Here is a 24,186-nt window from a genome sequence, read left to right on the forward strand (position 1 = left end):
TGAGGTCACCACTTGACAGCAACATTGGCGGCCGATGTGAGGATGTGTCTGACATGTCGATTACTCATTTTTCTAAATTGAAATACAAGAAATCATGTTGGTTTAGTTGAGAGTTAATTAATTAAAAGAAATTGTTCAATGAATTCAACCAAAAGACTACATATATGTGTTTTCGTAGCTGGCCATGTCAAATACGACCAACTAGATGTACAGTTGAAACTAATTAAGATGAAATATATTAAAAATTCACTAGATATAGGCCATTCAGAGTTTAAGAAATGTTGACAACCCATTCAGTCGTTTTCTTTCTTTTTAGCCTTAGGCCATCGTTCATGGGCAGAAAGGCCAAGTTTGCATGAGATTGGCCCGAAGCTTGACCGACCAGCTTGTTGTTTTACCCTTGGCCATGCATTCTAGTGCAGGCTGTGCCACCCAGCACGGCTGGCCGCCCCCCCCCCCCCCCTCCTCCCTATACAATCTCCATATGAATCCTATATTCGCATGGATTCTATCTCTATGTATTTATTGAGAAAATCTAAAAAATATCATTGACAAACGTCTAAGTCTAAGAAATGTCATTGATGAATACGAGTTTTAAGAAATGCTATCTTACAAACGAATTTATCTGGGAAATGTCATCGCCATTAGGGCTATGTTTGTTTCTACCATTAAATACACTATTCATACTATAGCACTTAGTGAAAAATTTTGATGGAACCCTAACGGTGATGGTATTTCTTAGATAAATTCGTTTGTACGATGGCATTTCTTAGAACTCGCATTCATCGATGGCATTTCTTAGAATTAAGTGTTTATCAATGGCATTTGTTAGATTTTCTCATATTTATTTGATCTATATATTGTCCTTTCTTATAGGGGAAGGATATCTATATATCCCTCAGCCCCTATAAATAGAGACCACCACACTTACTTTTTACCTCACCAGCTGTAGCATCCTCCCCCTTGCACGCCGCCCAGTCGAGCCTGCTTTTGCACGCGTGTGCTAATCGCCCTAGCAGCCACTGCCTAGCCGCCGGCCGCCCTTGCAGCTGGCCCCCTGCCACTGCCGTGTGAAGCAGCCGTTTGCACGGGCTGCTGCTTGCTGCCACACCCTAGCCGGCCGTGTGCCCTCGCACTGCCGTGCGAAGCCCCTGTTCATGCACTGTTCATGCTGATACTGCTTGTTGCCATAGCGGAAGCTTGTGTTCGCCAGTGCGAATCTCCTGTTCGCATGTGTTCTTGCTGCTGTTGCACATAGATCCCTCCGCAAGTCGTTTGACATACATCCCAGCCATACAAAACCAAGCCAATCTATTAGGTCATGTTTGCCGCTTAAGTTCACGTGAGTCGTTTAACATATCGTCAATCTACGGTGCGTATTCTCCACCTCATACGTGTCGGTTGATTTTTCCTTAAAGCCATTTAGTGAGTCGTTAATTTTCGGTTTTTAGTGAGTAGTTAAATTCTTTTGAACAGGTCATTAAATCTAGTCATTAATGCATACGTCTTTTTTCTTGTCTCTAACCCTGTTGTTGTTTCGGCCGTACATCCCAGCCATACAAAACCAAGACAATCTATTAGGTCGTGTTTGCCGCTTAAGTTCGCGCGAGTGGTTTAACATATCGTCAATCTATCGTGCGTATTCTCCATTTCATACGTGTCGGTTGATTTTTCGTTAAAGCCATTTAGTGAGTCGTTAATTTTCGGTTTTTTGTGAGTCGTTAAATTCTTTTGAACAGGTCGTTAAATCTAGTCATTAATGCGTACGTCTTTTTTCTTGTCTCTAACCCTATTGTTGTTTCGGCCGTACGTTTCCTGACCTGTGTTTCAGTACTGTTTCATCATGTGAATCCTTGAATCATGCATGTTTCTGGCCTATCGTGCGAAGTCATGTTCCATCTGATGTTTCCAAGTCCAGTCATTAACGAGTTTGATGTGCGAATCTATGATTTGTACGTGAGTCATTAGCAAGTCATCAGTTCGGGGTAAGTTCTATTTTCCCTCGCGATGAAATACCAGATATTGGGTTTCCCATGTACTATACGTATTTGTATAGCAAAGGGGTTTTGAATTGTAAAGAAAGTTGTAAAAACATATAATAGGTTGTAACCGACTAGGTATATGACAAGGATTAGTATACTATGTCTGGCTTTCAATAACTAGTTCGGTACGAGTCGGTTTGGCCTTAGTCTTATCATATTAATTCTCTGTCTCTTGTACCCTGTCCCCTGATATATAAGGGGAGGCGGGAGTCCCTAAGGGGGCACGGTCTAACAATCATTGGAAAGCCTGTTCTAGGGTTTTAGACAATCATTCTATATAAAAGCGAGAGTGGGTTATTATGTCATTTTGAGAGCCTGAATATGGGTCACCCTGGTTTCTTGCACTCCATCGTACTTTCGATCTTGTGTGCCACCCATATATTATTCCTGATACAAAACATCGACACAACTGTTTTCCTGTTTTGTTTAGGTTGCCGTTAAAAAGTTGTTAACTCATTTTTCAGGTTTAGCAAGAAAACATCAGAACTTCTAAATATCATAAGTAATTAATCCAAAATCTGTTTAAGCCCATACACATTGCACTAGATCAATAATTTTGCCAAGAATTTGTTAAAAATAGTTTGTTTTACTATTTCAGTGGCCCTTTGTATGGTTTTGAGTGTTTTTTATTTTTTGTTCTAGATTTCGGTGAAACCCAGGGTCCAATCTATGAAGTGGTAGCCCAAGCCATTCCAGAGTCATAAGACAAGTCACTTTCTTAGCAATTCGTTGCTAAATCCTTGAGTATGTTGATCCTATTTTCTAAAATTATTTTCGCATTGCTCGTTTACAAATATGCATTGTTTTCGTAATTACATGCTTATGGCTTTACTTATTGCTTTGCTTTAGAGCCATTATGAGGTATCTACCTTGTGACCTTGGGTTTTTAATTCTTTTAAGTTGATTTCCTTGGCGCTGCTTTGTGGGATACTTGTACATGGGGTATCCTTAACCTATACATATACATATAGGGAAGAGGGTACCATACAAGGAAGGCAACATTATCTTGTACTGGTTTGGTTAGAGTTTGGTTACATCTAGATTATATGTCCAGATTGCTGGATTCTATCATATGTGGGCTAGGTAGACTTGATCTTATCAGATTAGGTCTCTATCTATAACCCTATCCCTCAGTATATGAGGAGGATAGGGGCTCCCTTTTGAGGGACAAATCATAATATTCAGACCGACTATGTCATTCTTGATTTGCTCACCATCAAATACAATTGGCAAGCTGCAGTAGGGTATTATCTCGCATACCGAGAACCTAAACCTTTGTAACACCTTGTTTACAGCTTAACATTGATCTTCGCGCGTTGTCAGCCACCACATAGTATTACTGCCGATCTACATCGCCGATAGTTTGCGCGCCATGTAGGGAAAGCTACTTCGAGGTTTTCAACGAGATCAATGGACTCAAACTCATTCATCATCCGTCAAAATATTATAATTTTCCAGCATCTTCATATCATTCGTCAAAATAGTACAGTCATTGGTGCAAGCAAAGTCACATGAATGCATAAAATTGCTTGTAACACCTGAATGCACATTGTACTCCGTTCTAGCTGCAATATTTTTTAGAGCCGATTGTCTCGCCATGTTGTGACCAACTTGTATATCCTCTAACGAACCTGTGCTGAACTAAGTTTGTCTATTGTTTTTTTACACTCTCTACATGGACAATATATCTCCTTGGTCTTCTTTGCTCTCGCATGCTGCTCGACAGTCTGGATGAATTTCGATTGCTCGTCGAGGAACGTCTATTCATATTTGGGCATGTCCTACATCCATTTATGTTATCCATCTACAAGCAGTATGAAAATTTTAAATGATTATCATTTAATCATGAAAAAATATTGCAAACTACATATATCATTATTTGGTAGACAAATAAAAAAACATGGAAAACGTTGTTTCTTTCTAAAAATAATTATTCCAAGCAGCAAAATAAAGATTTAAAATTTGAAGAGGTTATAACAAGATGCCTGAATTACGATAAAGCAACAAAATAAGTATTACTACCTCAAAAGATTCCGTGAATTACACCAAAATAAAGATTTAAAGGTTCAAGAGGTTCTATTAACATGAAAAACAATCCATTCCATTCAGAAAAATAAAATTAAAAAAAAAGAATTTCTTTGTATTTTACAAAAATTAGAAATAAATTCTAGATTAGGTTTTCTTTCTCTCCATAGTAGAATAAGGTTTCCCATTCTTTATACTAGATCTAGATGTCCATTGAATTTTATCAATAGAAATGGAGCACTAATTGCAACAAAAATCATACAAATTGAGTGAGACTACAGCAACAAAGAAGATTTGCACAAAAAATATGTATATGCCTTAGAAATTTACAAATAGAAAATCATGGACATTTTCAATAAAAAGTCCTTTTTTCCTTTTAAATTATGAAAATAAAGGGTTAAAGTGCATAAAAATAGTACCAAGATAGGAGATAGAGGTAGTGCACTATCCATGGAGTGTTAAGTGTATTAAATGATTCGAATGAAAACCTGTCCCCTACTTTTTTTTCTAGATAAGCGAAGGCCTACAAAGGAGTGGAGGCCAGGAGGAGAACAAAATAGTAGATGGGAAGACATCGTAAGTGGTTCATGGCGTTGGCTGCCTAGAAAAATACATCTTTGCAAGCGGCTCTCCTTATACGCCGCCTACAATAATCTGATTCCAAAAGGCCACTTACCCCAATTGCATCACCTACAAAAATGGTTCTCATATGTGGCCTATTAGTTACGCTTGGTGATCTCCATTTTTTGTAGGCGGCCGAATGGTAAGCTGCCTATGACCTACTATTTAGTCTGCATGCGAAAAGTATTTCTAGCCTAGTGATTGTGCTACCAAAATTTATATATATTTGAACAATTTATGGTTGTGTATTGGTGACATGATAACACTAGAGTGTATATCTATTCCTTGTCATGTTGCAACATATCTAAGCCATGCAAACAAACATATATCTATTCAAAAAAATTCTTTGCATTTGATTGTCATTTGCGTGATGCTAATTGTTCAAATGCAGTCAATTGTAAAAATATCGATTGTAGTATCCTCAAATTTTTGTGCAAGGAACCCTTAAAGGATTTTAGTCCATATTTCTCAGCCACAAAAATCCTTATACATTTCTTGCACTAAAATTGAAAAAGAAATATGAACATTACTGATTAAAAAACAGAAAGAAATTCACCAGGAAGAAAATTCTAGAAATAATTGTTTTCTATGCCACTAGAACTCAACCTTACCTTGGTTACAATATTTAAAATTTGAAAGTAACACTTTTCTGAAATGAACCGTAAACTTTTGACAATTTCTTTCAGGTTCCATGTTCAGTTAATACTCACCTTAATTTAATGATAACATATGTGCCTAGTAATGTAATACGATTCATCTCATCATTTGTTCGTTGTTGCCAGCTTCCCTAGCATTCATAGTGACATGTAAACCTAGTGCAAGAATTTGGTCGCTGTTGCCAACTTCCCTAGCATTCATAATGACATGTAAACCTAGTGCAAGAATTTGGTCGTTGTTGCCAGCTTCCCTAGCATTCATAATGACATTTAAACCTAGTGCAAGAATTTATTTGCATACGTGCCTAATTTCTATATTCAAAATCATAGAAAACCAAATTACTAATCCCTCCATATAAAAACTGTAAGGTTCCCTTACACTTCACAAAGTCAATATTCATAACATTTGAGCAATTGTTAAATTAAAAATAAATATATTTAGTGTCCCACATATGATATCATTACATTCTTTTTTTAAATGAAAATGTATTCATATCATGTTATTTTTTTAGTTATCGGTAATACATTATGAAACTAAATAATTAACACTCATACTATACTATTAGAGACCATGCCAATAACATGCATGGATGAAACTAATTAATTAACGGTCAGACCATACTATTAGAAAACCCATGTCAATAACATGCACAACTTATATTTTTAAATGGAAGGAGTATAACATTCTTAATTATGAGTAGGGCAAAATAAAAGTCCTTCAACAAGACATAACAAAAAGCTAACAAGTGATCACCAAATCCAAAACTTATTGGCATTGGATGAGACTTCCATAGTATAGGAATGAATTGCCATGTATATGTATATTATCACACAGGTTGGACATCATTCCTGATGCTTTCTTAATTAACATGTACAGCTATTTTATGTGTCTTCAACATCTTTGGTTCTTCCTCCCTATCGATAGGTAAAACCATGACCATGGTATTCCAAGGATGTAGGGGTTGTCTAGTACCGAGGTACTTGTGAAATGGTCAAAGAGGCCAAAAGAAACACAAGGATGTATATAGTTTGGACTACCAGTGTGGGTCATAAACCTACTCTAATTTATACATACAAATCTGGGGTATAACTCACCAAGTACAAGTAGGGAAAAGCTCTCTAATCTAGCCTACCAAACTGATCAAAATATGTACTTGTTGGCTAGCTAAGGGCTCCTACCCGATCATACAGTCGATATGCATGGATTGTATTGCTTGTCAATCGATTGCCTTCCCTCTTGAGAGGACTTGTATTGATACCGGAGATTCCTCGTTTCCATGTTGGATTCAAAACTCTGGAGATATGGTAAGGGCGCCAACAAAATCTGAACATCCCCAGATTGGACTACAAAACAGTTCCTTATGGAGATCAAACTTCCATCAGTATCCGAAACTTTACCCATGTCTAATCATCTCTTTCCATATGATCTTAGGTATGTGATATTTTGGTCATTATAGAAGCATTTTTGTAGGGTATGTCATATTTACTATTGTATTACCCCTTATTTTTGTTAAGCAAACTTTAGAAAAATTATTAGACGATGCGTGTGAAAATTAAAATTTTCAGCCAATGCTATAATTAATTGCTGATCCGAGATCATGGATGTGTACCGTTTGTTGGGTTTGCATAACATTAACTATATATTTGTTGCAATTAGAGTTTGGATGAAGCTATAATGATCAAGTGTGCGTGGGCCATCTGATTTCCTTTTCTTCCTTTTAAATAGTGCCTACTCATGGTGGAAGGGAAAATAGTAGTACTATCTATTTTATTTTGCATTGCTTTTAGTGTCGTCATATTTGCCCTAGCCACCATACGTGGACTGTCGGGTATCTGCTGCTGCGCTGCTACCAACCATCCATGGAATACCAGTGATAAGAATCAGGGATAGAAAAGTAGGCCGATAGAATGAAAGATAGCAGAGGAATAGAGAAGAAATTTGGGGATTTTATTGGATTCAAAAAATTAGTCCCTATCTTTGTGATTAGGGAAGAAAACAGTATGGAAATTTACCGACCATACTGATACCGTTTTGGAAAATAATAATATAAAAAATGATATCTTACCGACCATTACCGTTTTTAAAATTTAACATTCTCAGTTTCTGTCTGAACTTTATTGAATTTCGCACTAAGTAGTGCAATTCATAAATTTTCATAAATACGGAAATTTCCCGACCGCACTGATACCGTTTCCGATAATACTATTAATATGTACCGTTTCCAACCGTTTTCATCCCTGTTTGCGATGGTAATTTCTTCTATTGTTTAATTAATTTTAATTATATATTGAGTTAGTCAAAGTTGTTTGAAATTAGTTTCTTGATCGATCAGTAGGCCTAAAGCTTATTTCAAAAAAAATCTCGGATTAACCTATTTGGACTCAACTTTAGAGATCCAAATGGAAGTTGTAGGTATCATCCATATCTTTTAAACAGTTCTAGTTTTGTTCGATTCGGATAAATGGTTTAGAAGGCATTGCAAAAACTGTGGTACTGACTGGGCCTAAAAAAACAGCATATTAGTTAGATTTTTCAAATCTGACACGGATATATGCTGAATCGAATCTTCTTTTCTCAATTTAAAATTCGTAGATAATTTTCTGTAGATGCTCCAGATGCATTTCTGTGTTATTACCAGAACATGGATGAAGCATGGTTTAGCAACTTTTGAGAAGTTGCCATTTGGAGTTTTCAAAACAGTATGTGAAAGAATTAGTTGCAATATATAAGCAAAGTGGTCATGTGATTTTGAGTGTTATTATTTCCTTTATGTTTTGGTGGATTCTGGTGGTGTCAGTGCGATGTCGAGTTTCATCAAGAGTAAGGTAAATGCATGATGGGTCTTGTATTTATATGCGGTGATCGAATGGAATGACGTGCTATAATTATCCTCTCATAATATATTTATTCATGTGATCGTACATATTATTGAATATGATTTCATGATATTATTTGCTTAATTTTATATGTGTTTCGAGATAATATTTGAGTTCATTGTGTTGTTTTCAAGTTTCCAGACACTCTGGTTCTTCTCTAGATAGATCATTCAATTATCATGCAGTACCATAGAGTGTTTCATTGATTTTTCATCATAATCCTATTTTTAAGTGTTGCTATGAGTTCCACACTGTACTTGCTACGTACTGTATACTCACCATTGTGTTTAATTTGGTCTTTACGTACAATGAGATATCAACATGCATGGGTGGGATTTAGCATCCCTTAACCTTACACTTTGGTGCACAATTAAATCATATAGCTTAGTTTCAGGATGATAGATTGATAATTATTGTGATAATTGTTTAACCCTATGACATGACAGTATACGCAGTTTCTCGATATCTATCATAATGCTATGTTTACATATGATGATGTGTTATTTTCTTTTAAATTAAACTATCATTGTCAAGGTATGTACGGTGTAGCACTCCAAGTAGGTGGAAACCTAAGCGTTAAAATGCACTGACTGTCCCAGTGACTCCATAGGGGCAAATGTGTCAATAATAAAATATGTCTTGAGCTATATAGTGAAATTTAGTAAATCATTGTAGCCACATTGGGAATGTTTTCTGAATCAACATTAAATTGCTAAAGCTAAAACTACTCATTTGGAATGTTTTATTTGACATAATTGGAATGTCTTAGCCATACAATAAATTGCCTTTCAATTATTGTATTAGCCATTTAGCATTGTGATCTATGTTGTATGTGTTAGTTATATGAAGATTACATTTTTTTTCTTAAAATGGTGAGAATCATGCAGCATGGTTTCTGATTTGTTATCTCTTGTTCTTAATACCGTAAGTGCGTCGAAATGTGGACATACTAGGCCTCTCCAATCATCAAATCGCAACAAAAAACACTAAGCATCTTACATTTCACATCAAGTCATACCAACATTTCAAGTTTCATACATGTTTTAGATCTCGGATATATATATCAACATCATACAAATCTCATCCATCACAAATATTTACCACAAAAATAGCATTGCATTAATTGATCGAAGATAATAATGAGAAACATGGTTGCATACAATTGCTCCAACCTGAATGGTGACAAAAAAATGATGATGAGGGGATACATTTGTCTTCGATCAAATCTAACAACACCACCAAGGATAGCAAAAAACCTCTTTCTACTCATGTAACAGAACACGCGCACAAAACATACATGTGACAGTAAGATACATATGTAGGGCTCTACATCCTTGACTAAGCAAAGAAAGTAAGAGATGGGCAATGCACTCATTCATCAAAAATTACACTAGACTGATAACCAAAGCACTAACTCACACATATGAGAGAATATTTAAGAGCCAAGCATATCAACCCATGACTACCCTACACCTAGCTAGTTGGAAAGTTATTCACCCCTAGCACTAGTTCCAACACCAGCATCGCCTCTAGTGCCAAAGCTATCATAGGTGGAGGTCCCCAAGCCTCCTCTAGTCATGGTGCTCATGTTCATGAACCAACCTTTCTGTTGTGTGCCCACCTTCATCCTCTTGTTCCCCTGCATGCTAATGCCATTGGCATATGGCACCAATGATGGCATGGATGATGGCTCCACTTGTAGCATCGGCAGCGGTTCCATGAGTGGTGCCCCTCCACGATGTTCGATATATTCCTTCGTGTTCTTGATGCGTTCATCAATCACCATCCCAAGGTCGGTGAGCTCCTTGATATTGAGGTCTGCAATGGGGCGCTTGCTTTTGGCAGCCTCGTAGAGCATGACGGTAGCATCACGCTCAAAATTCTCATCATTTGTCTTGCTCATGTGCTCTTGGACCTTGGCAATCCTTTTATGGAGGTAGTCCTCCTGGTTTGTCACCTTCTTGAACCTGTCCACGTTAGGTGCTGCATTGAAACGGGACAAAATTGCCCGTGTCTCCGGGGCGGAAGGCCATACCTCTGGATGGACCTCCTCCTCTCCATACACTACCACACATACACCAATACCACACAATGAGGCCAACTCTCCAGCCTTCTTGATCAAACCCTTGCGGCGCTTCTTTAACGTGAGGCGCCGAGTGGAATCCTTGACGATCCTCTTGAGGATAATCCTATTGCGAGCCATATGACCCAAGCAATAAGCTAGCTAACTACTTTTCTATGCTTACAAGCCAAGGCTCAAATGGTTGCTTTGGTGTGAGGTGAAAGGATGGGAGAAGGGGATGTTTTTATAGGGACATTTAGCTAGCAAGGATGACCACAAGACACCCTCCCACACAAAATGGGATTTGGAAGGGAAATAACTCTTTCTTTTGCAGAATTTGCTCTTTTACTAAGATGTGGAGGAGGAGAAAACGCGTTAACAAGTGTCTTTTAATGTGCAGCTCTTTTACCTATTAATTAAGACCATTAATTTAAGGTCCAATTGGAATATGACAAATTAACATGACCTTTGCAGGATTAGGCAATCAATTAATTTAATCATTCTATTAGGAATTTCCACACAAGGAAAAAAACTTTTAGTCCAACATTAGTCCTATATATGTTGCTAGATTGCTGATAACAGGTTCACATTTTCTTTCTTTTTTTTCATGACTAGGTGTAACTTTACTATTTGGTATACAACAATGCTCGAGATTACGGTACATAGGAATAACTAATCAACAATCATAATTTTAAATGAAGAGATAGAATTTTGTTAGGATAAGGCTTGCTAGCTATATGAAATCAGTTATAGAACGCTCCTTGCATGATATCTATCATTATCACAATAATTAAAAGCTTCTAATCTTGACTTACAGTTTTGCTTTCCCACTTGCTAATTTTATATTAGTAGCTAGTTTAAGAAAAAACAATGATGAGTAACGCATAAATTTGGAACCTGCAGGAAATGAGCTGAATATATTTATTGCCAGGATAAGTCAGTTATTATTTTTGTATCAGTTTTAATCGGACAATGAAACCGATTGATTGACTATAACCACCTTGTTTTTTTTTTGGTATATAATTCCAAATGTAGCCTACATAGCACTGTGACCCAAAAATGGTAATATATGCATGTGTCGACCTATTATTTTGATAATCTTGCAATAGATATGCCCATATATATGAATGACATTGCAAACAATGGGACTCTCAAAAATGGTACCAATTTTCAAATGGCACAAGTATGAACGGTAAAAGAGTTTAACTTTGATCAATATTTTTAAAAATTCTTACTAGCTATTTTGTAGAGTAAAAAGTTCATCTCTCTCTATCTCATGCTAGTATATTTCTACACGTAACTATATATTTTCATAGGTAATGAAGAGATTACATAATGATAAGTAAGTATATATGCTAGGTAACACTCATATGCATATTTGTCCAAAAAACGTTAACTTGGTGTAATATTTTTATATCCATGTTTTAATAATGGAGTGGGGAGGATTCCCCATGCTAATATTTTTATAGTAGCAACAACCTGCGCAACAACATAATTTCTTCACTTTGTTGTCTAATTTTACCGGTGCACTAATATTTATAAACCCCCAAAGAGATGACACAATTGATGTTGTTGGCTCTCATTTGGTTTAATTACAAATGTTTAAAGATTAACATTTCAAAAGAGCAACGGCAACAACCCCTCCCCCCCACCCCTTACCCCCACCCACCCGACACAAAAAATAAACTTTAGCCTACTCGGACATAGCTCACACCCTACACCTAAAATACAACATGTGGCCTATCAACCATATAATTATCCTTGAAGAAAAGAAACATATGTATATCCATTCATTTTCACCTCCTGATTTGGAGGAAAAGTGAGAGAAGTTGAGTCGAGTAAAATCAAAACAAATTCATGAAAACAAGTGCTTGGTATGGTCTAGCCAATGTACATGCTTATAGAAGTAGCATTCTAGTGTTGATTTATATATGTATACTATGTATTTCATATGATGGTGATGTATTTCATATGTCATATTCTTGGTTTATATTAAACTTTGGTTTGATTAACTCCTTTTCTATATACTTTGTACACTATAAGAAAAAAGTTGCATACGACAGTTTCTATATGATCAGAAGTCATGACAAGCATGTGGGGGCGTACGTATCCACCGTGGGTGCTAGGGGCCTTAGCACCTGTACCCGTTGGATCCCCTCCTAATCATTGTTAGTAGAAACCTGGATTTTCACTTGAAAGGGTTTTCCAATAACTAAATGAGTCTTTCAGTGATGACAATATTTGGTTTAGGAGGAACCATAGAACCTTTTTTGTTATCTCTCAGTTGGTCGATTGTCTTGTGTTCACTTGTCCTGTGTTCAATTACTCCTGCATTATTAATAAAAATATGTTGTGATTGTTAATGCTGGTAAGAGAGAGGTTTGGGAGTACACAGTGAGAGACCTTCGATAAAGAAAGCAGCAACACCTTTTGTCATAGTCTCATAGAAAATGTTTACATGCATTTTCAATTTTGTACAGTAGTACAGTCAATAAGCAATCAATATTGGTGAGTCTAAGAACTTTTGGGTGATTTGCGGACCACCAAAATAGCTTAGCTTAAGTCCAGGTAATCTTATAACCTGCACACTAGTAACGTATATTGGCATATTATATTTATGGTATTTAGATATTTTATATAAGTAGGATCACTCATACCTATAATCTTAAATACACCACTAGCCATCAATTAAATACAACGGGTTACATCCTAATTTGTATGCATGATAGCTACTACTTGCCACATTAACAAGCTTGCTTGACCATATCTATGGTCATCCTACCGCCTTTGCCTATGGGGCTCAGATGTCGAGACATGCCAAGGGTTCGTGCATTTTCTAGACAGAATGATGCATCTATTTTCGGCTCAAATTATGAAATTATGTGAGTTGCCTATTTACATGACGTAGAAGTTTGTGTATCAGTTCAATGATTTTTATTTTATTATTTTTTTAAAAAAATATAAGTTATCAGTTACATGCAACTTACTGTATATTAAAATAAAATATTAAAGTATACGCACAAACTTCTATGTCGTGCAAGGAAGCTGTGCAAAAAAAATTTAGTATTTTGAAACTTTTAAGTGAATAAATGAATCGTTAAAATTGTGTGTATATAACGGTATTTAGGGTATTTTGAAAACAATTCCCGGTTCAATGGCATATTATAGAATAATTAATAAACTCAATGGTATATTATAGAAAGTGACGATATCAATGCCAAATCACTGAACTATGATACTGAGTGGCAGAAAGTACATTGTCTTTTTAACAAAAATATATAAACCTCAGCACATGATATATTGTGGAACATCGGGTTGGATATGACATACAGTCCTTCATAGGAAAAATAATTTAGTCCTGATAAAAAAAATCTTTCAAATTAAAGATGTTTGACGGAGTTGTGGATATATGTATTTTTTCATTCCCTACATTTTCACATGAATGGGTCTGTTCTAAGAAAAATCATTTAGGCTCACACAATTATCATTAGCCGTCCTCCCTTGAACACGTGTTAAAGTAGTTCATCTACGTATGTACGAGTATTGTTCTTGTGCTAACACTACGCCTCAATTTAGTATGCAAATATGATATCATAAAATATTTTAAATGAAATCATATAAACTAAACATTCATATTTGTCCAATTTGTTAATATGATTATTATTTAAACAAACTTCGACAAAATAACGATGAATCACCAGTCAATAGTGACTATCGTAAATTTGCATATTTAATTATAGGTTGGCACACGTTGTAATTACAAGTTTTACACGGTAATTTAGAACGTTCAAGACGAAGTTTATAAACTAATTTTAGAAACAGTACAACAACAAATTAATACACTAATTTTAGAATCACTAAAATATCAAATTCACACATTACAAAGATAATATTAATTAAATGATTTATTTAGCTTATCTAACATTAAGATAAAATTTAAAGTACATAAAGCTAAACATAATGATAGCTACTTTGTACTAAAATGTTTTGCATCCAATACAAACATCTTATCTTCTAGTAGTAAATGAAAATTTATTAACATTTTAATATGTCAAATAAACAAAGCAAATATGCAATTCTAAAATAGCACTAATTAAAAGTTCAAATTTTTTATGAGTATAAAACAAATTTCGTTGTGTCTTCCTATATTTCATAAAAATGTACTTAAATCAAATAATAAGTGATCACATAATACATAGCAAATATTTATCACACGAGTTTTTTTCAGTTTAAAAAATATATGAAAGTTTTTAACAAAGTAAATTTACTAATGATGTTTCTATTAGTTGTTTCCCATTCGTTATTATTAGGAGGTGGACATCTCTTTTATTTATTAAAAATATTCTAAAATGATGTATTATTTGAGATGAAGAAATTTACTTATTTCGCATATAAATGGTGTTGACAAATACTTGATACTTATTACTATTTACCAGATATGTATCTCTAATATTATTATTAGTAATTTGACTATTTGGGCATCCCACCATAGTGGTCTAGAGTCTTCATTGATCTTATGATTAGCACAACTATATTATGGTGTTGAAATGAATTTAATTATCTTGGTATTATTGGCGGTGTTCTAACTGTGTTTCGTCCTGGCTTGCGCTACTGAGCATGCCACATCAATATTATGATTAAACTTTGATTCTAAAGATATACATTATATATTAGTAGAAACTTTAATATTAAAAAGTTATAGATTTATCTTTATATAAAATCTAATATATAGAAAGTATTTGTCTTCCTTTTAATTATACAGATAGTTTCTAACATAGAAACTCTATAATTGGTAAGATTACTTTTATTTTAGAAAGTCCTTGATATATGGAAAATCTGCATAAGGAGATGAGAAGTCCACCGCTCATTCTACCCGTTCGATCTTACGAAAATGATTTTATCCATCAGATTTAAATAACGACGTATGAAACATATATAGAACAAGTAAAACGAGTTGGTGTACTGTATGATCTATGATGGATGAGTATAGCGTGAAAGTGGTGGCGTGTCCTTTCCTGTAATTGAAGAAAATATTTGAAGCCATGCAGCAGTCAACGACCAAGTATATATATTGCTGTACTATTAAAATGGACTCAACCTTTTTGGCTGCCTCGGTCAAATTAAATACCCTACGTATATCACTGCAGTTTTCCTGCAGAAATACAGGACTGTGCTGGCAAAAAGGGTTAATTAATCTCTCTTTAAAGGGGTCGTAACGTACATATTGTGCTGTATTAATGCATGACTTTATTAAGAATGATAAAATTACTTCTTATGTTTAGGAGCCATGCTATCTATACGGCTCTGCCGTACGACTAGCATCCGACCGCGGCTCATTCACCGATTGAGTTTCTTTTCATGTGAGTTCATGATCGAGAACAGCAGCTGTCTATGCACCAGTTGAGTTGGACGTGGGTGTTGGATACTTGGATGTAGTTATCGAACGTACGATAGCAATTTTGCATTCTTAAACATGAAACCAATTCCTCACAATAGAAATAATGCTTATGCTCGCACTTGCCCCATCTTTTCGCTTTTGGTTATACTTTTAAGCCAAAATTTAAATTTAGAGTTGATTTTGAGTTTCTTATCGTAACTTATTTTTCAGCATTGGTTTTATGGCAATTAAACTTTGATCCAAACAAAAACTAAATTTGTTCTATGGCAGTTAAAGGGAAATATTTAGGTGGGAGGACGACCTAGATGCATCCCTAACGGACTCAAATTGATACATGTGCCACCGACCCAAAACCGGTTAGGCAACACCAGTAGGTCCAAACATTCAAGTGCTTTTTTAGCAATTTGGCCGATTGAAGACGAATATGGAGGTACGGATAGATCCGTTTGGAAGTAGACTTGAGACCTTCCTATCAAGTTCTTATGCATCGGCCCAAACAAACATCTGGATCAACGGTTATGTTTATTTGGATCCATCGTTGTGCAGGAGATCAAGGTAAAGACATTCTTTCTTCATCTTGTCCTTTTCTTTCTTAGCACGGTAACATCATCATAAGCACTTGGTAATATCACAATCAATAAATCATGCTTATGAAATTCCAAGAACACATTCACGTGAAAATTAATTTGGCGAGCTGTCACGCCCAGAAATTTACACCAAATTTCTGAACAATAGCATACATTAAATCTCGGTCCAGGAATCAACCCGAGTACACACTATGACAAATTAATACACAGTTCCACGACTTAAAAACAAATAAAAACAATTATCTATCGAAATGCAGCGGAAAAGAAAAACAAGACTAGACCATCTAATCTTCAGCTTCAGCTAGCGATGACGGCTCCACACCACAGGCATTCTTGACGGCGGACTGAACCTTATTTCAACCTTCGGAACATCCTTCTGACACAGGCTCTGGCACTTGCTCTGGTGGGGGAAAAATTAAGCAAGGCTGAGTACAAACCACCGTACTCAACAAGTAACACCCAAGAGAGAAACAATAGTGAATGCAACAGGGTATCAAGGATAGGCTAAGGTTAAATTGCATAAAGCTGCAGTAATTTAGCAAAACAGTAGATAAAATAGACTGAAATAAAAGTAAAGTAAACATTTAAAATAATCATCCACTGTTCAACATTACACCACGTTGCAACAGGCCCAAACCACTGTCAAACGTTACACCACGTAGCGACAGGGTTAACCCTCTGTCCAACGTTAAACCACGTTGCGACAGACCCAAACCACTGCCAACGTTACACCACATTGCGCAGAGTCAAACCCGTTCCAAGATTAATAAAATTATTAAAGAGATTCAACTAATCCCAGTGAGTCTGTCAGTTCGCCCAATAACCGCGGGCACGGCTATTCGAATAGTTTTACTCTGCAGAGGTGTACAACTTTACCCACAAGACATGGCTCCCAAGCATGTTACCATGCCCCAATGTATCACCACGATACCTCAGTACGAAAACCATGATAAGACCTTTCACCTAACCCTCCCTAGACAATCGCACCACACTTCAGGTTTCACCCCCTCCTTTACACCAAGTCGGACAGTCCCCTCTTGTGTCTTGGTAGATCCGGAAGCAGCAGAGGCTTTCGTTAGACCACGATTGCCCGTCCATGCTCCATCACGCCTACCCTTGCCTCGGTACGTCGAATAGGGACAAGCTAGATTACGAGTCTCACCGTTGCCCATTCTGGCTTGTGGTTAGTACGTGTAAGACCTTCAGGGTTTCCTGAGAACTGGTCCTTAATTGCCATGGGCACGACTCTCAAAACCATGCACCCACAGCCCACCATAAGTAATATTTTAGTTGTATTAATCCTCAACGGGAAATGAATAATGGTAACAACCATTTGAGGTGTATCAAAGTGTAACAATAATTAAATAATAATTGGTGAGCTAGTTGAACTAAGCATGGCTAAGCATTGCCTAACCCTAAGTCTAGTCAAATTAACCCTGGGATGACAATAATAATAAATGGGGATCAACGGATATAAAGGTAAATGCCCAATACATAAATAAAGTAAATAGATTTGCATAAAACAATGCATGTTTGAATGTAAAGCGATGAATTTTATAATCATAGGTTCAATATGATCAAAGAACGGTGCCACTTGCCTTGCTTAGACCCACGAGGAACTTCGGCGACGACTTCGAGAACGAACGGCGCTGCGACGGGGGGAAAACCTACGACAAACAAAGCAAAACAAAGAAAACAGGCTAAAAAAAACTACTGAAACAGAGAAAGAAACTATTTTTAATGGATTCTTGGCATTTTTCTGGATTTAATGAAACTTGAATGGACCTAAACGGAGACTAGATGAATTACTTATGAATTTTAGAAGTTTTCTGGGTTTTTTAACTAAACAGAAAGTCCTAAATCAATTATTGCGCAATTAATGGGGCTGCTGACGTCAGCGAGGAGAGAGGAGGCGCTGACGGGTGGGGTCCGCTTGTCGGTGGGAGAGAGGGGAGAGACTGACCAGTGGGTCCCACGGGAGGAGAGAGGGAGGAGGGCGCGGGTTGACTGATGGGTGGGCCCCATCGGTCGGCGAGAGGGGAAACAGAGAGGGGGAGGAGAGCGCGGGTGGCGACGAGCGGCGTGACGGCGCGGCGGAGACGGCGTACTCGGCTTCGGCTGGAGCGGAGGAGGGAGAGGGCGGCTGAGCGGCGGCGGTCGGCAACCAGCGACGGTGGCGGGGTCCGGCGAGGGACGAGGAGAAGTGGTGACGGCCGGCGGCGAAGGAGAAGGTGGTGACGGGCGAAGGGACGGCGACGAGAACAGCGACGACGAGTCGGCGCGGAGGAGGCGGAGACGGCGACGGGGTTGCGTGGCTCGAAGCGGCGACGAGCGGCGGGAGGGAGAGATGATGACGGACGCCGGCAGCGGAGGCTTGGCGACCGTGCGGCGACGGTGACAATGGGCGGAGATGCGACGGCTAGCGCCGGCAGCGCACGACACCCAGCGACGGCGCACGGGATCGGGTGGCGGCGGAGGACGTTGGCCGACAGCGAGCAGCGGGGCGCACTCGCGGTGGCACGAAGAAATAGAGGAAGGGAGGAGAGCGGGCTCACCGGGGTGGTGCAGCAACAACGGCCGATGCGACGAGATCGATCGCCGCCGGGCGACGGTGGCGCGGCGGCGCTGCAGAGTGGTGTCGGCGGCGCGAGGGAGAGGGGGATGCAGCGGGGCGGCAAAACGACGGCGTGACGGCGACGACGTCGGGCGGCGACCCGGCGGCGGCGGTGCGTGGCTCCTGGCGCTTGGCGACGGCACGGGGAGGTCGGCAGCGGCGGCGAAGAGGAAAGAAAGAGGGAGAGAGGAGAGGAGAGCTCACCAGTGGCGACGGAGACGGCGGCAAGTCGGCGAGGATGAGGCGGAGGTGGAGACGCGGACGAGCGGCGGCTTGCGATGTTCGGTGGCGAGACCGGCCGACGGCGGCAGAGCGACGGGGCGCGGCGGTGGAGAGGATGAAGGGACGGCGAGGGCGCGGGGTGCCCACCGGCGGCGACGGAAGCCGGAGGAAGCTTGGCGACGTCGAGGCGGAGGCGACGGCGCGGCTGGACGGCGGAAATCGGCGTCCGGCAGCGAAATCGAACGGCGGCGGCGACGGGGCAGCGCGGCGGCGGCTCGGGCGGGTGGAGGAAAAAGGTGAGCGGCGGCGCGAGGCGGCGGGGATTTTATAGGGCGGCGGCGCCGACTAGGGCGGGATGGCCGGTGGAGACCGAGTCGGGCGCGGCGAGGACTCGGCGGCGGCAGTTGCGGCGGTGGTTGCAGCGGCGGCGCGGCGTCCGGCTCGGACGCGGCCGGCGCGGGCGCGGGCGAGCTGGTGCGGTCGCTGACAGGTGGGCCCCACCTGTCAGTGGCGCAAGGGAGGAAGGAGGCGAGGCAGACTTCGCTGCGGCGCGGGAGCACGAGCGGGCGAGCTGGGCCGACGGCCGAGGCGGAGGGGAGGCGTGCGCAGGTAGAGGAGGCCGGTCGGCTGGGCCGGCCAAGCGGGGAAGATGGGCCGGCTCGGCTAGGCCGGCCCGGGAAGGAGGAGAGGAAAAAGAAAAAGGAAAAAGAAAAGGAGGGGAGGAAAATTGGACTTCGGCCCAATTTGAGAAGGAAGGGAAAAAGAAAGGAAAAAAGAGGAAAAAAGGAAAGCTCCACTTTTGCCAAATTTTAAATTAATTTGTTTGGCCAAATTTTATACTCCTGCAATTTGAATTTAAATCCAGTTAATTGATTTGGAACCTCGATTTAATTAAATTAATTCCTTTTAGAGGGATTTTTCCTGAGTTAATTAAGCCAATTGTTATTTACGAATTTCTTTTTACGATTTTAGGCTTGGGATAAAACTCCGGGCGTGACACGAGCCGAGCACATGCGATTGGTCCTTGTAATATTGGATCAGTTTATGGAGTTGGCATATTTATATCATCCGTGGAGATGTCCTCATCACCCAAACCTGAGCCTCACCCTCCGTCATAGCATGGGAACCAAAGTATCTGCTAAGGAGCATAGCTTGATTGTCGCTGCCGCTAGCCACTAGCATTCGTCATCTGCGAGCGGCCACTCCTCCACTTGGTGCTAGTGACACCGCCTCCTATAACACTTACTCTACCACTCCCAATCGGACTGGCACCCCACCTCCTCCTAGCTTTGAATGTTGGGATAATCTTCAACCGCATGCATCCATAACGAATTCGCCAGATCTACATGTTGTCCCTCCTTCTATAGGTGACCAACTACAGATTGGAAAAGCTAGAGAAAATAGGGGAGAGGCAGAAAAGGAAGAGGAGGAACTGTCGCCCATGCTGACACCAGTGGCAGCGGTGGAGAGTGTTGGAGATAAATTATCTATAGGTATAGATAAAAGAGTCTAATAAAACCCCTAAAGATAAAGAGAGAATCCTAGGTCATACGATTGATTATTTTCCTTGTACTCCAAATCTTACCTCTTATTACGCTATATATACACCCACGAGGATTAGTTGAATACACAACATATTTTAAATTTTTAATCTATATTCAATATTTTCCACATGGTATCAGAGCCATAATCTCACGCGGTTTGATCCTTGGTTCGTCGTGCTCCTTCCACTCATGCCATCCTAGGGAGATGAGATCAATCTCTCTAGGGCACTGCCATATCAGTTAGCTCCAATAAATTATACATATATTAGTATTGGATCATTTTCTAGGCACCCTAAATAATCTAAAGATTAGATTATGTTTCTATCAATATTTAGCATTTGATTAGTTTCTTATAGATACAAAACCCTCAAATCCTAGCAGCATAAGCTAAGGAGAGACGATGGTAGCGATGAGCATGAGGAATATCAATATGCAGATTGTTAAAGTCATTCAACCACAAAGCAAGCATTAATCGATTAACCAACAAGCAAGCCAGCACGTCTATCAAGCGGCCACTGTCTTGTCCAAGCCAGCACGTCTATCAACAACATGCATTGAAGTAACACGATTGTACACCGTCAATGGTCTACACTAACATGGGAATAACTCGTACGACTCCGCTTCATCCACAACGATGGACATACATCTTGCATTCTTTGACAGGAATCTCTTCATTAATTATGGCATCGATCGCGCCATCTACGATGGACAAAGACTGCATCAACCTGACATAACTACGGTGATGATCTCCTACATGACGTACAAAGTTGAATAAAAAATTGGTGACCTGATGTCAAGAGCATTCTCTGACATCTGCAAGATGACCCAATGGCATCCTCTGACATATGCAAAGACGCTTCCAACATACAAAGAAGAGAATATGGTAAAAACACAAGATTGCAAATCCAGTCGCAATCTTTTATTTATTGGTCAGTTGCATGGGCTTGCCGCAGGCAAACTATCACCGGCGTGCCGACATGGACTCAAAATCGATGACTAGTGTTGGGATCTAGGCTCTAATAGCATGTCTACAACGACCACAACTACCACATGATCGGCTATCTCTATGGACATTATAGTAAATTATCCTTAATAACTCCAGCCAAAAGTGTACTTGTCATTCGTAACATCCATGATACTCCCGCTATGACTGTGGTAGGGAATAGAAGAGAGAGAACGAATGACACAAAAGGGAAAGCAGTCACGAAGGTAGAGGACCGAGACGACACAGAATGGTGACATAGTTACCAAGGTGGAGGAATATCCATCAGAAAAGTAATTGATGATGGTGGAAAAAAAAAGAAGATGATGAAAACACAAGATAGTAAATCTAGTTGCAATCGTTCGCTTCGCTCCCGTTACAATTGAGGAAGAATGTTAGAGATAAAATATCTATAGAAATTGATAAAAGAGTCCAATAAAATAACTATAGATAAAGATAAAATCGTAGAGACATACTATATAATATTTGTCTTGTACTCCAAGTCTTACTGTACACTACATATAGACCCGTGAGACTCAGATTTGCTCTTTCTATTTAATATTTTTCACATAGAGGAGCGGAAGCTCGAGGAGCTCGTGGCTCCATGGCGATCGCCTCCCAGGCAAGCAACAGGGGAGTCCAAGCGCCATCTACCTCGAGATACATAGTATAGGTACTAAAATTAACACGATTGGTAAATTTGATATTTTGTCATGTATACATAGAGTTTTCTATGACTCGGCTCGAGTACGGTCAGTTCATCTAATCAATTAAACTGGCTACTAGCTCGCACGAATTAACCACGCTCCATAATTTGCTGGATAGTCCATACTCGATAGTGGCTAGCTTGATCAAGTCAAACCGTGATGGCGTGCCCAGTCAACCATTTTTGACGCTACAAGCTAGCGCGTGCGGCGCGCCTAGCTAGCTAGCTGCGGCCCCCAACTACCGGCCAGGCCTGCAGCTGCTGTCGCCGGCCGGCCGTGTCGCCGTCGCTGCCGCGCGTGTCGTCACTCTCCACTCCGTCCACTACCTTCGGATGGATATATTCCACATCCATATAACGAGACCAAAACGTCCATATCTGCAGCGCGCACTCGCATCGATCGTGTTCAGCTGCATGCTGCCATGGCGCCGAAGCCCTTCCCTCGCCGCGTCATCTCACTCTCCCTCCTCGCCGCCGCGCTCTCCATCGCCGCCTCCGCCTCCGTCGCCGAGGCGCGGTGGTACAGCCCCCCCAGCCCGGTGTCGGCGATCGTGAGCGAGCAGCTCTACGCCTCCCTGTTCCCGCACAAGGACGACGCCGCCTGCCCGGCCAGGGGGTTCTACACGTACGCGTCGTTCGCCAGGGCCACGGCCAGGTTCCCGCGGTTCGGCGCCACCGGCTGCCCCGACACCCGCAAGCGCGAGGTCGCCGCCTTCCTCGCGCAGATCTCCCACGAGACCACCGGCGGCTGGGCCACCGCGCCGGACGGCCCCTACGCGTGGGGCCTCTGCTACAAGGAGGAGATCACCCCGGCGAGCAACTACTGCGACGCCACTGACAAGCAGTGGCCCTGCTACCCCGGCAAGTCCTACCACGGCCGTGGCCCCATCCAAATCTCATGGTACACTTCAAATACTGTCACGCTACAGTTAAAATTCTGTATCATTTTAAGTTAAAAAATTTATCATTGTCGCATTAGAAGTGATCTAAACTAGGGTAAGAATCAATGCATGGCGATGAACAGGAACTTCAACTACGGGCCGGCGGGCCAGGCGCTGGGCTTCGACGGGCTGCGGAACCCGGAGGTGGTGGCGAACTGCTCGGACACGGCGTTCCAGACGGCGCTGTGGTTCTGGATGACGCCGAGGGAGAGCAAGCCGTCGTGCCACCAGGCGATGGTCGGGGAGTACCGGCCCGGCCCGGCCGACATCGCCGCGAACCGCACGGCGGGCTTCGGGCTGGTCACCAACATCGTCAACGGCGGGCTCGAGTGCAACCGCACCGGCGACGCGCGGGTGAGCAACCGCATCGGCTTCTACCGGAGGTACTGCCAGGCCCTCGGCGTCGACGTCGGGCCCAACCTCGACTGCGAGCACCAGCTGCCCTTCTAGCTTAATTTTTGTTGTCAGCAACAACAACTATATGCATTCATGTCGTCGTTTCTCATGTCACTACCTACTATATATACTATTTGCTAAGCTTATACTTTATAATGTAAGTTTTGTTAGGTGTGGAACTGTACACGCCATCTTGTTGTGTCATTTATTTTTTTGGAAATTGGAATCAAGGAAACGGCCATTATGCATTGTGCTTGTGATTACATGCATCTTCCTGTTGTTATATGTCTCTTGTTCCAAAAGATGTAGGGCCTGCAAATGTATTTCGCCTTTTGTTACCACGGTGGATGAAAAACATGGAAATTTTGGTATTTCGCCTGTTCTTTCAACTACCCCTCCATTTTATAATATAAGAATTTTTAGTCATGCCTAGATTTATGTGGATGCTAATGAATCTAGACATATATATATAAATTATATACATTCATCAATTGATCAATTTAATTAGACAAG

General features: G+C 40.5%; 2 protein-coding genes across 2 annotated transcripts; one reads left to right on the forward strand and one right to left on the reverse strand.

Moving 5' to 3' along the window:
- Window positions 1-9,710: 9,710 nt before the first annotated feature.
- On the reverse strand, window positions 9,711-10,424 carry LOC102716730 (agamous-like MADS-box protein AGL80). The gene has a single exon (XM_006644014.1). The coding sequence runs from the start codon at window positions 10,422-10,424 to the stop codon at window positions 9,711-9,713; it is 714 nt and encodes a 237-aa protein (XP_006644077.1).
- Window positions 10,425-22,758: 12,334 nt separating this feature from the next.
- Window positions 22,759-23,979, forward strand: LOC102711580 (chitinase 10). Its single transcript, XM_006645719.3, has 2 exons — window positions 22,759-23,237; window positions 23,361-23,979. Exons 1-2 carry the CDS (start codon window positions 22,759-22,761, stop codon window positions 23,725-23,727), a joined length of 846 nt encoding a protein of 281 aa, XP_006645782.2. The 3' UTR covers window positions 23,728-23,979.
- The last annotated feature ends 207 nt before the right edge of the window (window positions 23,980-24,186 follow it).

The sequence above is a fragment of the Oryza brachyantha genome, chromosome 1 (genome assembly GCF_000231095.2).
Source record: "Oryza brachyantha chromosome 1, ObraRS2, whole genome shotgun sequence".
Classification (NCBI taxonomy): domain Eukaryota; kingdom Viridiplantae; phylum Streptophyta; class Magnoliopsida; order Poales; family Poaceae; genus Oryza; species Oryza brachyantha.